This window comes from Octodon degus, unplaced genomic scaffold, assembly GCF_000260255.1.
Source record: "Octodon degus isolate 3935 unplaced genomic scaffold, OctDeg1.0 scaffold00295, whole genome shotgun sequence".
NCBI classification, from domain to species: Eukaryota; Metazoa; Chordata; class Mammalia; order Rodentia; family Octodontidae; genus Octodon; species Octodon degus.
This window is the reverse complement of record NW_004524871.1, coordinates 862,839-877,250: the sequence shown is the minus strand read 5'-3', so window position 1 is coordinate 877,250 and position 14,412 is coordinate 862,839. Positions and strand designations below refer to the sequence as shown.

Below are 14,412 nucleotides of genomic sequence, written 5' to 3'. Positions count from 1 at the left end.
CGGCTCCCCGCTCCCCCAGCCCCGCGGCTCCCGGCTCCCCAGTTCCCCGGCTCCGGCCGCCCACCTTGCTCAGCTGCTGCTGGATCAGCTGCTTCAGCTCGGAAGCTTTCTCTGGAGGCAGCGACATAACGGCGGCCGCCCTCGCCGCCAGGCGCCTCGGCCCACCGCAGCGTCGGTCGCACAGGCGCGGGGCTCCCGGGGGATCGAGCCGCGTCAGCGCAGCTGGGCGGGAACGGGCCGCCGGGGCGCCAACTGTTTTCGAACGAGCGGCCGCGGAGGTCCCGGGCTGCCCCTGCGCCGCCTGAGCGTGCCGCCAGTTGCTCACGCCGTACACCACAGCTTCCCGCCCGCGCACCGGCGGGCTGTGGGTCAACCCTGGAAAGGCGCCGGGGCAGTGAAAGGACCCCGCGCCGCGCGGCATTGTGGGACGCGGCGCGTGCGTCGTCCTCGCGGCCCTCGTCCGCCCAGCGGCAGGGCAGCTTCCCCGTCCCTGCCGTGACCATGTTCGTTCCTTGCGGGGAGGCCGAGCCCGACCTCTCAGGCTGCACCCTGCTGCTGGTGAGTCCGCTCGATTCTGCGCCCGGCGGACGTCTCGCGGGGCGGCGGGGCCCTGGGGAGCACGGGAGGGAAAGTGTTGCTGGAGGTGGCGGGATAGCTACCTACAACCTTGGTCAACGCTGTAAAAACGTACCGCACGATGCCTGCAAAACCTAGCGCATCCTCAGGTGGATATTGGGCTGGGGGATCCCTATGTTTTAGCCTTGAAAATTATTTTTCGATAGCTTTAGAGTCGACGCCAAGGTAGCACACCGTTGTCATTAGAGAACATAAAAGTAACTTTCTGCAGCGCTGTTGCAGTTATCCGTATTCGGTCATTGCTTCAGTGAATGTTTTACTATGTGAGAAGAGTAGATGCTTGTCGTAAAACTTTGCGGTGCTGTTGGAAACGCATGTAATCAATAACAGCAGTAAATATTAACAGAAGCTAGACTACAGAAAGGCCCAAGGGTGATTATGATTAAGGAAGTGAGCTTTGAGGATCGCGGGTGTCTAAAGCAAAGGCACAAGAGACGGGGCACCTGGAGGCTGCACAGTTGGGAAAAACACATTGCGCACAATGTGCACAAAGAAGAGTGATGTGGAACCAGAGAGACAGAATCGTGGTTTTATTCATTAAATATCAAGCAGATAGGAAGGGTCTGTTTGGATTTAGTGAGATGTAGGTTAGTAGTGGTTACCTAGGAGTAAGTGGAGTGATGGAGAAAGAAACCATATTGGAGTGAATTGAATAAGTGAGAGGAAGTAGAGAGGGGGATTTCATTCAGAAATAAAATTCTAGTTTCTGCTTCAGTAAAAACTGTTGGAGAGTTTTGGCTCTTTAGGAGAAGGAGAGATGAGATGGTACTTAGGAAAGTTTGTTTGTTTGTTTGTTTGTTTGTTTGTTTTGAGAAAGGGTCTCACTATGACGTTCAGGGTAGCCTCCAACTCAGTAAAACTCACAGTGATACTCTTGAATCAGCCTCCTGAGTGCTGAGATTACAGATGTGCACCACCATGGCTAACAAGGGAAGATTGTTTTAGATTGAAAGATGTTTATGTGCTGATGGGCGTAATCTAATAGAACAAGAGAAATGATACAGATGAGTCTAGCTAGCAACATCTTTGAGGAGGGAATTACTGCAGCTAGCCAGGGCTTTGGTAGATGAAAACTGAGAAGTGAGAGTGTGCCCTGGTCACACTTGAAGGTCAGTACAGGACAGTTGCTGGAAAAATGCAAAGAAGCTCTTGAAAAGATACTTTGGAGGAAAGTCAGTAAAACTTGGTGTACCTAGATATAGTTGGCAAAAGAAAGGGAATACGTTTAGGTAGTAATGAAATAAATAGGAAAACAAGTTTGGGAAAAGTTTAATTTTGTACATACTCAACTTGAGTTTGAGTTGCCTGTGACATAACTGGATATATCCAGTGGGCTCTGCAGCTCAGGATTGTAGGACGTAGATAGGTACTTGGCATTTTGGTTATATTTTTGGTTATTGAGAGAAAGATTAATGTAGGAAAGGTGTTACTCCAACCTCTGGGGGTGGGGCAGCACTTCACAAAAGGAAGACCAGCGGTGCTTATGTTGATACCTCACAGCCTTTGTAGTGGCTTTTCCACTTCCTGGAGTATTGAGTTCTCTCTGACTGTCTTTACTCCTTCAGATCTGTAGTTGTGACTTGGAAGTAAGGTTTCCTGGATCACCTTATAAGGAACCACAGACACGCGTATGCTCACAGTCATTGTATTTCTCCTCATAGCCACTGTATTTCTTACTGCTGATTTTATTCCAGGTAAACTACTTCCTTGTTAGGTTGGAGACTCCACCGGGGCAGAAATTTTTGTTAGTTTATTTGAATGTATGAAAGTGTCGCTAACTAGCTATATTCCTGAACACAGGCGCTCAGGACTCTTGCAATAATTATTGTCTAATGTCTGAATTTTTTTATTATTGTTTACCTTTTGATTACTGTCATCAGTGTACATTTGTTAAAGTGCCACTAATTTGCTACTTTATTGAATGTATCTTTTCTATATTTCAGCCAGCAGTATCTGTTGGAAATGTTGGCCAACTTGCAATAGATCTGATTATTTCTACACTGAACATGTCTAAGATCGGTTACTTCTATACTGATTGTCTGGTACCAATGGTTGGAAATAATCCATATGCAACAGCAGAAGAGAATTCAACAGAACTCAGTATAAATACTGAAGGTATGCTTTAGCAAGGTTGTTTTTTTTTTCCCCCGGAACCGAGGATTGAACTCAGGCCCTTTTGCTTGCCAGGGAAGCACTTGTTCCACTGAGCCATCTCCCTGGCCCATGCTTTAGCAAGTTTTGGTCTATTACAAAGTAGAGTTCTTTTAAAATACAAATAACCTCTAAGGGCCAGGGAGATGGCTCAGTAGAATAAGCACTTGCCTGGCAAGCACAAGGGCCTGAATTCAATCCCCAGTTCTGCCAAAAAAAAAAGAAAGAAAGAGCCTCTAAGCCAGGCACAGTGATGCACACTTATGGTCCCAACTGTAAGATGATGAAGTAGAAGGCTCACATGAAGCTACAATAGGAGTTCAAGGCCCATGTGAGCAATATAGGAGACCCTATCCTCAAAACAAAGGAAGAGGGCAAGGAGATAGCTCGGCAGTCTTAAGAGCTGGCCTGGCAAGCACAAGGACCCTGGCTTGATCCCTGGTACCACATGTCATGCTGGCCTCACACAGAGTCAGCCACCAAAACTGGGTGTGGTGGTGCACACCTGTAATCCCAGCACTGGGGAAGCCAAGACAGGAGGATCACTGCGAGGCTGAGCTGTGTAGCGAGACTCTGTACCAAATAAAGATTAAAAATAATAATTTTTAAAAGAACCCATGAGTGTCTTTTTTGGGGGGTGGGGCTGGTCCGGGGATCAGATTTGGGACCTCGTGCTTGCCACTCAGGTGCTTATGCTTCGGAGCTATCCTCCCAACCCTCCATGAGCGCTGTTTCCTGGCTCACATTTCCTTAGTCCTGGCTCTGTGTAGAGCTCACAGCCCATCACCTTGTCCTTTTTATACCCATGGGTCAGTTATTATGACCCTCCAGTGATGGCTCCTAGAGGGTTTGAAAACTTATATCTGTGGCTAGAATTCAATTTAAATACTTTCAACATTCATCCACCATTTTTTCCCTCTTATTCTCAGTTTCATTTTCTGTTCTTACTCGCATGTATAACTGTCACTGATACTACAGGTAAAGGAAAAGAAAATCCCACTGGGCTCAGGTCCTATATGTTTAACACGTGCTACTTCATATAAGACACCTAGATTTGCTGTTGAGTTATTAAAGAATCCATAACAATACAGTAAAGATAAGCCTCAGAGAGAGTGAGTTTCCTGGTGCCTCTTGTGGGTGTAAGCTTTTCCCGTGCTGCAGAATGCCGTGTGTCTCCCTCAGACCCTGAGGCGTGGCTAACCAGTGCACACAGCTCTGTTGCCTTGACCTCTGCATGTGCTATGGAACGGTCCCGAGTGAGTAGGGGAGAAACTCCTGCTGACAGGAAGCAGGGTGCCGCCTGTAACTTCCTCGGTGGCTCACTGCTGTGTTGGCTTTGCTTTTCAAGCATCTGTTTACTATTCAAGATCAAATCCAGAGGCCATTGGTGGGTAAAAGACAAGTGAAGCATTATTTTGTCTGTTTTATTAGCCATGCAATTATTTTTAGCTTGCTTAATGTATGTGATTTTGAGAAATAACCTTACTACTGAAATTCCTGAAATACAGATGGCTTCATTAACATAAGACTAATTGTAAAAGCCCACAAGTGGTAGAACTGGAATATGTATTCATTCCTCTAATGATAAAAGTTATCATTGGGTATTTACTGTGGATTGAAAGCTATGTGCATTTATAGATTCTAATACATTTAAACTTCACACTTCCCCTACAAAGTAGTTTTTCTTCTCACTGTTGGGGATCCAACCTAGAGCCTCGAACATGCTAGGCAGTGCCCTGCCACAGAGCTACATCTTGATGGGAGAAGTGCGGCATGGAGAAATTAAGTTGCTCAAGGTTGTGTGATTGGTAATTGGTATCAGTGAAACCCTAGTCGAGGCAGTCTAGCCCCAGAGACTTGTCTGTTCATACCTCCCTCAAGCAGACCCAAATTGGGCTTGGTGGTATAATCTCAGCACTCTGGGAGGATGAGGCAGGAAAATGACAAATTTAAGTCCAGCCTTAGCAGCATAGTAACTTCGTGAGACCTTGTCTCAAATTTTAAAGAAAGGGTGGGGATATAGCTCAGTATGAAGGCTCTTTCAGTCCCCAATAACATACACACGCATGTGCACACACATGTAACCCAGTGACTTTCCTTTTATAAACTGGTAGCATATCAGATGTCTGGGTGCAGTTTAATTCCTTTTATTTCCCCAGACTAGGGTGCTTTGTAATCTGTTTATGGTAACCAAAGTTTATCTCTCAGCACAGTGGCCTGTTTGGTCCTGTGTCCTTTAATGACTGTCCTGCCCTTGGCCAGTGCGTGAGCTTCTCATTCATACAGGTGAGGTTGAGCAAGGGGCCCAGCACAGCTCTGTGTGTGCCCTGGTAGGATCTGCTGAAGTGTGAACCTTTCTCCTCAAAGAGACTGCATGCATCTTGACTCATAGAAAAGTTTATACTTTTTCAGGTCTTTCAGAAACTCCTAAAAATACAAATGTACCTAGTCTAGGGGTTTCCTTACATGGCTAACATTCTCCTACACTTTAGTCTGTTTTGTTAATTCTAGCAAATGTTACTGTTCTCAGAAAAGAAGAAGGAAAAATACCTAAGACTAAAACATTTACCCCCACCCCAGTACTAGGGATCGAACTCTGGACCCTGTGCTTGCCAGACAGGCACTTATGCCACTGAGCTATATCTCCCGCCCTAAGTTTAGCTTTCTTAAGGATGGTCTTATTTGTTATAACACTGTTTACAAGGGCGTGTTTCTGGTTTTACAATAAGGTCAGAAGAAAAAGTTTTAAAACCTCAATAGATGGACCTTCCTACGGCGCCCCAGCGAGCCCTGAACTGCAGGGCCAGCGATTCTCTTGCGTTGATCTCTACACACCACCATGACTAGTGAGAAATGATTTTGGTATTCTTTTACAGTCAGCTTTTCAACGAATATATTCTACAGAACAAATCCCACTGGCATGTTTTAGGTTACTTCTTAAGTGTTTTATCTTAAACAGTTGATATTGTGCTTATGTTCTGTATTTTAATTATTAAAAATATTTAGATGCAAAGATTTAATTTGTATCTTTATCATAAAGATTTAACTTGAAAAAGTAATTTTAACTGTCCTATGACTTCATTTCTTTTTGTCTTCATAGTATATTCATTGCCTTCAAGAAAGTTAGTGGCTCTTCAGTTGAGATCTATTTTTATTAAGGTTAGTGTGTTATATTTACCTGTTTGAACTTAAAATATAATGTCAAGAAACAAACTTAAGTACCAGTAGATTTTGCTGTCCTTTTTGCTGTGCTGTATGTGCAGTTAAGAAAGCTCTGGGGGCCGGGGAGATGGCTCAGTAGACTAAGTGCTTGCCTGGCAAGCACGTGGGCCTGAGTTCAATCACTGGTTCCGCCAAAAAAAAAAAGAGCTCTGATTCAGTAGAAAGTAGTCTCTATGATTGCATGGTTATTTAAAAGAATTTGTACTTAAAACATATGTCTGTTACATTCTTGATTCAGGTAGTACTGGTTAAAAAAAGAAACACCACACCAGTAGTCGTCGTGCAAGCAGCATAGACTTGTTGCGTTTGTATTGTACTTCAGGTGGTGGAGCTGCACATCAGTATCCGTATCAGTTCTGAATCCAGCTTTGTCCTCTTCTGCCACACTCGTGTGGTCCCTGGTTCAAAGCCCATTGTACTCACGCTCCCCTCGTACTCTGTTCCACCTTTCAGTGATCCTTTAAGCCCCACTCAGTTGCATCACTGCCTCTTCAGAGGCCTGCACCACCCCCAGCTCACTGAATCCACAGCCCTGCCCTGGACTTGCGAGGCTCACTTGTGCTGTCTGATGTAGCCAGCCCCTGGTCACTATGCGTTGGTTGACTTTTGTGGTACTGGGGATTAAACCCAGGGATTTGCACATGCTAGCCAAGTTGGTGTATCCCTGGCTCTTTTTATTTGTATTTATTTATTTTGAGGACTTGCTGAGTTGTCTAGGCTGGGCTGGAACCTGGCACCTTTCTGCCTTAGCTTTCAGTAGCTGGTGTCACAGGCATGTGCCAGCACACCTCTCCCCTCCTCCCTCCCTCTCTCCCTCCTGCCCGTCCCCCTCACTCCCTCCCTCCCCTTTTTTAATTATTTAATTTTTAAATTCCTTTAGTAGTGCTAGGGTTGGAACCCAGAGCCTGGAACCTTTACTCTACCACTAAGCTACTGTACCTCTTGTAGCTATTTAAGTTTTAATTCATTAATTTAAAATAAATAGGACATCATTTGAGTTTGTTCCAGCTTGCAGCTGCCCTAAATGGTGCTGCCATAATTATTTTTCATGCTTATTTATTTATTTATTTATTTTTTGTGTAACCGGGGATTGAACTCAGGCCCTTGCACTTGCCAGGGAAGCGCTTATTCCACTGAGCCATCTCCCCGGCCCCTTTCATGTTTATTTAGATCATTGCTTTAGTTGTCATATACCCACCCTTTGTACTGAGACTTACTAACATTTTTACATTCTCTCGTGGTTTTATGGTTTTCTCTTGATGAGTGTAAAATTTAAGATAGGCAAGACACATCCTTACAAATTAGATATTGATAGATGAAAGAAAGAACGATTTAAAGAATTTCTAAGATTTATTGAGCATTGATTCTTCACACTAGTGTCATTCTAAGCACTTCAAATGTGGTATTTTACTTGCTCCCTGCAGCAAACCTGAGTTTGGTACTCATATTAATCTCACTTTTCAGTGAGAAAACTGGAACCTAGAAACTCAGAAAGGCCATGCGGTTTGCGGGGGACATGTCGTAGTGTCTGTAGGCAGTAGGGCCCCTTAATCTCTGGAGTGTGCTGCTCTCTTATTTTTAAGAAGTTTCCACTTCTACTTGCACTTTAAATTTTAATGACTATTATTTTTAGCTATCAGGGAAAAATTTTTAAATGGGTTCCCCGAGTTTATAAGCCATGTCCCAGGTTGACCAGTTGTTAACATCTTACCACATGTGCTTGCTCTCTTTCTGCATGTGCAGTTTTCTTCTCCAGGTAGTCCAGAGTGGGCTCCTGATGGGACATTTCGCCCCTCAGCCCTCAGCTGCACTGTCCAAGAACGAGGCCAGGCTGCAGCGCAGTGTGAAGTGCTTGCCCGGCACATGGGAGGCCCTGGTCTCCCTGTCCAGCCCTGCCAAAGGAAAATGAACAGTGTAGTCCGGGAGAGGGACGCTTTCCCGCCCAGCCCCAGCATCACTCCCAGCCCTGAGAATTAGCTATTTGACGTGGAGCTGCGGAGTTCTGTGTACTCGGACACCCATATCGTGCACATGGGGCCTGTTGGTGGTGGACCAGCCCAGGTGCGCATGTCCTCCTGTCACTGGTGCCCCTCTGTGTCGCTGGCTCTGTTCTTGGTGTTCCTCACAGTCTCAGTGCTTTTGGAGAGGGGGGCCAGATGTCCAGCATCCTGCCTTCATCTCCCTCACAGTCCACAGTTTCTGATGAGCACTTCACGGATGATCGAGTGGCGGTCTGTCCCTGGTGTGCACGTGTGTCCCCATGCCCCCCCCCCCCCATCCTGGGAGTGAACCTGGAGCCTTAGGCGTGATATGCGGCCCCTGTAGGACTGAGGCAAATCCTGCCCTTTTTAACTTTTTTTAACACCGAATCTCACTATGCTGTCAAACCCTTGGGGCTTCTCCTGCCTCAGATTCCCAAGAAGATGACAAGTGCTAGCTCTTGGTGGTGATTCACCATAGATAATTAAATTGTGGCTAATGGCAGTTCAGTGACAGTCACTCTTGGGGGCCTGGATTAAATCTCCAGCACTGCACACAAAATTAAATAACAATAGATTACTTAGCAAAGTGGCTTTTCTTGGAGTATTTTGACATCTAGATTCCTCATCATTAGTTTAATTCATAGCTGTAAAGCTGTACCAAGTAATTGCTCTTCATCTTTCAGTTTGAAAACAGAGTGGGTCCGACAGTACAGTACTAATTTAGTGTTTATAGATTACATATCATTATCACAGAAAGTGTACAAAATACTACCGAGAACATTATAAAATCTCACCTTTATATGTTCTTTTTATTCTCAATGGCATACGAAGTACAAATCCACCTCATTCTGTGAAAAACTCCTTTCGTGGGTGAAGAGTAGCAGATTTGCCAGAGTGGTCGTTCTTTCGAGCAGTCACTCATACCAACGGAGCGACCTACAGCTGCGCAGGTATGTGTCGACCTAACTGGGCTTTACGCTACTGGAGCTCACTGTTGAAAAGTTAGATTTTAAAAGTCACAGGTGTCCTTACCTCTACAGTTGGAAGGAGTGAGGCAAGAAGAAAATGGCGTGGGGATCCTTTCATTTCTGTGATATTAGAACAGCTAGACGCAGAGAAGCCTTGGGGCCAGGAAAATGGGCTTTGGAACTATGCTCTGAGGTTTGCTGTCCGTGTGCACAGCATCACAAAGTTCAGCTGATGAAGAGAAAGGAGAAAGAAAGACGCAAGCTTTATGGGCTGGTGGCAGCATGCCTGCATGCATGTGCACAGTGGGGCACAGCTGGGCCTGTACCTGCTGGCCTACCACTGAGTACATGCCTGGACCCAACAGTTGAGAACTTTGGAAAGATTGACTTGATACCAAGTCAATTTCCAGATAAGCAGTCATTTGTATTTGTGACAGGCCAGCTGCCTTCCAGTAAGCACCCTTGTGTGTCATGGTAAATTCTTAAATGTAAGACTTAAAGTATCTTCAAAATAAAATACAAACTTTTAGCAGGGCTGGCCAGATAACTCAGCGGACTAAAACACCAGCTTAGGCAGGCTCGAGGACCCGGGTTTGATCCGAGGTGTGCCATGCCGGCCCCACCCCCTGGGTGTGCTGAGCCAGTGATGGAGCCTGGACGTGGTGGCATGCCCCTGTAACCCCAGCGCTTGGGAGGCTGAAAACAGGAGCATCACTGAGTCTGAGCTGTGTATTGAGACCCTGTAGGCCTTGTACTAAGTTCATTAAAATAAAATACAAACTTTTGCAATATAATTATATTGCCGTTCAGTTCATTTAGATGGTTACGTATCCACCTATCGAATCAGGACGTAAACACAGCTCCTAGTTGCCTTGGGAATAACTGACTGGGAGATGTTTGCTGTCACCTCATATCAGGGGAGGAGGTCGAGGCTGTGGGGCACAGTTCAATCTTCACATCTTTACCTCACCCCAGCCTGTTCTACGTCCCCGCCCCTGCCCTTCCATGTAAACAGCAGACCGGTGTGTGCTGCATGTTACTCTCCCAAGTCTTTTCTATTTATTAGGTACAGGGTCTTGCCACGCAGCTCAGACTCACAGTGATCCTCCTGTCTCAGCCTCCCCAGTGCTACTGGGATTACAGGTTTGCACCATCATGCCCAGTTTCAGTGGCTGGCTCAGCAAGGGGCCAGCACAGCATGTAGTTCCGGGGACAGAATGTGGGTCCTTGCATTTGCCAGGCAGGCACGTACACTGCTGAGCTATCTTCCCGGCCCTTCTCCTAGTCTTCTGACACTTCTATTTTTGCTTTGTGCAGCAGATTATGTGGAGACCAAGGTTAGTTTGAAGCCTGTTATGTTAAGTGTTGCTATTTTAAAGTTTTGGGAAGATAACTCTATGATTGTTTCTAGCACTCCTTTTCGGTACCTACTTACGCCTTGTATGCAAAAGAGTGTTCAGAATAAAATAAAGAGTCTTAACTGGCAAGAAATGGAAAAAACTCCATGCATTCCAGAAGTGAGAGATTCTGATTACTGTGTCCGGATTCCAGGAGGAGGGATCACAAGAGCACTCTACAAAGAGAGGTGCGTTTGCCTTTGTTTCCTGTCCTACTTGCAAAATGATCTTAGCTGGCCATGGTGGCACACCTATAATTCCAGCTTTCTGAAAGCCTCAGACAGGAAGCTCACCAGATCAGGCCCAGCCTGGGTCACTCCCCAACTTAGTGAGACCCTATCAAAATTTTATACTGCTGGGCATGGTGGTGCATGCATGTAATCCCAGCACTCTGGGGGCTGAGGCAGGAGGATTGCCGAAGAGTTCGAGGCGAGCCTGAGCTACCCAGTGAAACCCTATCTCAAAAAAATTATAAAAAGGGGGCTGCAGGTGTAGCTTAGTGCAAAGACCTTGGATTCAGTGCTGAATACCACAAAATAGATAAATTTTTGAATATTATTACTTTTACTGGTACTGGGACCTGGACTCAGGACATAGTGCTTGCCTATCTACCCGGCCTAAATGTTTGAAAATTAAATTGTGGGCCAAGTGTCTCTTGCCTGTAGCACACAGGAGTCTCACTTGTGCTCAAGAGTTTGAGACCAGCCTGGGGAACACAAGCTTAGTTGTCACAGCTTCCACAACTTTTGTCATCATCGTAAGTAGAAGTCTAGGCTGGCCAAGTAACTCAGCAGATTAAAGCACCTGCAAGCAGGCTCAGAGGCCAGGGTTCGATCCCTGGGCCTGCCATGCCGGCCCTGCCCCCTGGGCCTCTGAGAGGGCAACTGAGACTGGGCATGGTGGTGTGCACCTGTAATCCCAGCTCTTGGCAGGCTGTAAACAGGCGGATCACTACGAGTCTGATCTAGAAGTAAGGCCCTGAACACCCTGTAGACCCTGCCCTAAATACAAAAAAAAAAAAAGTAGAAATCTGTACCATCACCTAATCACACTTTATTTCTATAAAATTCCTAGTAATGTTCCCACTTTATTTCTTATTTTACTAATTTGAGCCTTTTTCTCTTTTTGTTCTTAGTCAACCTAACTATAAAGATTTATCAACTTTGTTGCTCATTTTCAAAGAACCAACTTTTGTTTTGACTGATTTTTTCATATTTTGTGTTCTCTCTCCTCTGTTGTTAGACTTCTTTGCCTTTCTGCAGCTTTGTACTATGCTGTTTTTTTCAAGGTGTAACAAGTTATAAACTGGTCCCCTGGAATGACGCAGCCCTGGGCATGTGCTGTAGCACGGCCGGGCTCTTCCTCCGTGCTGTGAGGGTACCCTGAGGGACTTTGAGCTGGCTGCGGGCCAGCTGGAGGGCTGCGAGTGGCTTCTTGGCCCTCATAGGCTGAGACGTGGTGTGAAGGTGCCTGGTTCCCACTCAGCTTTCTGAGCCGCAGTCTCTGAAACCCCGGCCTGTATGCCAGCCCAGCTTCCTTGTGTGGCCGTCGGGCGTGCACACTCACGGTCGGCTTCCATTTTCTTGTGGTTCTCGGCTCCTGTAGGGTTTTAGGAATTAGTTTTGTTTTGTTGGCAAACAAGAAGCTTTCTGCATTGGTTTCTCACCATCCCGCCTGGGCACAAGGCAGACGGTGACAGTGGGGAGATGGTATGGGGCTTGGAGACCTGAACTCAGGTCCACCCCGCCCCGTATGAGCCACGGCGCTCTGAGCGTGTCCACTCCACGAGCACTTGCAGGGTATCGGCGATTGGTCACAGTTTAAGCGAGGGGCATTTGTCAGCTTGTCTTCACCACCTCCCTGCACCCTGTGGGAGAGCTAGAGTCCTGGGGTTCTGTCCATTTTTCATTATTCCAGAGGGATTTCTTTAGGAAATAGCATGGTAGTTTACTCAAGGGCTGTTGTCAGGCTTGAATTGTCAAAGTTTCAGACAGTGCTTATTGGCACATGGTATCTGTAAGAAGAAAATTTTCTTCTCTCTTTTAACTATTCGATTCTATTCCAGATTTCCTTTACTGCTTTTTTCTTTTTTCTTTTTGAGACAGGATCTCCCTTGAAGCCCTGGCAATCCTCCTGCCTCGAGCTCCTGCTTATGGGGATTGCAGGCATGTGCCCCTGTGACCTGCTTGCTTTTCTGCTTTAGGTCATTCATAACCAGGGACTTACTTCCTTTTTGGTAGATTTCTTCAGGTGCACAGAGCAGCAGAAAAACAGGCAGAATGAAAAAGAGAAAGGGGCTTTATCTTCTTTGAGGACATGGAGAGAATGTGGGGAAGGATGAGGAATTCTCTGGATTGGAACAAAGGGACGCTGCGGTGCTTATGGCCTTTTGCCGTGGCTGGAGTGTGGAAGGGACGTTTAGGTACACCTGAGGAGCTGATCGGGGTCTTCCCTGAGGCAGCGGGAAGGGAGGAAGGAAATCATGTCTTGGGCTGAGTTGGAGAAAAGGGGGGAGGTGGTCTTGGAAGATGAGCTTTTGCTTTCAGGGCATCGGCCATATTAGATGACCACCATGATGATTGTAGCAGTGTATACTAGGGCCAGACCTGCAGTTTCCGTCCCTTGACTGTGGTGCTTCTGAAAGTAACTGTCTTCTAAGCGAGGCTTTGCATGGGGGAGGCGCGGGCAGAGCCAGATCTGATTTTTCTGAGTGCCATGGATGCTGCAGTGGGAGAGGTGAATGAGCTCTTCTTGCCTAGAAGCCAGCGGGCCTCCTCCCTGTAGAAATAGTGCAGTTTCCACAGTGAAAGAAAGTGAATTGTCCTCCTGTTTCTTGTAGCTGCTCTAAAGAAATCGCAATGGCGGTGCTGCTGAAGTTTGTTTCTGAAGGGGACAACATCCCAGACGCACTGGGGCTCGTCGAGTATCTTAATGAGTGGCTGCAGATCACCAGACCGCAGGTGAGTTCCACCCCACCGAAGCCTTTGTGGATGGATGAGCTTAGATTTTAGTGACTCTGTAGACCAAGTGAGTGAAAGTTCTCCTGAAATGTAGACGTCGTTACAAAAAATGTAGCTTAAGCTGAATGTCTGACAGCAAGAGACAGCTACTCCATCTGCTCTTGTTCACCAAGGCTGATTTTCCAGAAAGAAAAAACTTGTTTGTTCATTGACCTCGTTCTGGCTGCATTCTTAGGTCAGATGGATTCCGAGAAGCAGGTCTGGGCTAGAGCTGGGAACTGTGGGGCAGAGCCGGGCTGCGCCAGGCGGGGATGCGCAGCGCGCTGAGCTGCAGCGCCCTGGGCTGCTGCGGTGGCGCCCTTGGCCTCCCTTCCGCTCTGGCCCAGAAAGACTGGCTTGTGCTTCCCTCGCAGAGCCCCTCAGTGTCCTTCTGGACTGTCTTTGTGATTTGAACTCAAAGAATTACTTATTTGACATTAGACATAGGAACACACTTATTTCACCTCACAGTAAAATCTGGCCTCAGCGGTGGGGTGCGGCGCTAGTGCGGAGAGTAACCATCTTGTTCTTCGCCTGCAGGGCGGCGGCCCAGCACCGTCCACCTTGGCCTGGAGGATACCAAGTTCTTGGAAATTACTCTTTGGCAATGGTCTTCCCCCTGCACTGTTCTGATCTGTTTTCAGCCACCTGAGATGCTGCAAACACGTACTGTCCAAAAATATATTAGGACATATTTTTGTAGAAAATGTCCCAGAACAGTGTGTGGACAGACCGTCTTTTCCCAAGCCTTTCGTCAGCTACAATGGATGTAAAACTTGTGCAATAAAATTTTATTTCCTAAGTAATTTTATCTGAAACATCCTTTTTTAAAAAAAAAAGCTCTGACTCTTACTAACTTGCTATTTCTGCTAAAATAGATTACCACAAATGTAGCGGCGTAGAACACAGGTTGGCCTTTACCAGCTTGTAGACTCGAGAGGGCCCGCCCGCAGCCCTCGCGTCTCTCCCGGGTGCCCTCGCAAGGTCCTGTGTGACTCCAGCCACCCCGCAGTCCGGACGACTGCTGCTCTCGGAAGGTCGGGGAAACTTTCTGCTG

At 46.7% G+C, this 14,412-nt stretch overlaps 2 protein-coding genes across 6 annotated transcripts in view; one reads left to right on the top strand and one right to left on the bottom strand.

Moving 5' to 3' along the window:
* Cep76 (centrosomal protein 76) overlaps positions 1–363 on the bottom strand; it is a 30,263-nt gene extending 29,900 nt beyond the window's left edge. For all 3 annotated transcript variants that reach the window (XM_004647211.2, XM_023707504.1, XM_004647212.2), the window contains exon 1: positions 65–363. In XM_004647211.2, coding sequence (XP_004647268.1) covers positions 65–127 — 63 coding nt within the window. In that variant the 5' untranslated portion in view covers positions 128–363. The remainder of the gene's footprint in view (positions 1–64) is intronic.
* Positions 364–421: 58 nt separating this feature from the next.
* Positions 422–14,161, top strand: Psmg2 (proteasome assembly chaperone 2). Of its 3 annotated transcripts, XM_023707511.1 has the most exons (8): positions 472–558; positions 2,202–2,330; positions 2,580–2,751; positions 5,888–5,946; positions 8,823–8,941; positions 10,371–10,544; positions 13,196–13,316; positions 13,896–14,161. In XM_023707511.1, exons 3-8 carry the CDS (start codon positions 2,643–2,645, stop codon positions 13,986–13,988), a joined length of 675 nt encoding a protein of 224 aa, XP_023563279.1. In that variant the 5' UTR covers positions 472–558; positions 2,202–2,330; positions 2,580–2,642; the 3' UTR covers positions 13,989–14,161. The 3 variants fall into 3 exon arrangements, with proteins under 3 accessions (XP_004647267.1, XP_023563280.1, XP_023563279.1); XM_004647210.2 differs by lacking the exon at positions 2,202–2,330 and having other exon boundaries at positions 422–558; XM_023707512.1 differs by lacking the exons at positions 2,202–2,330; positions 10,371–10,544 and having other exon boundaries at positions 422–558.
* Positions 14,162–14,412: the final 251 nt, after the last annotated feature.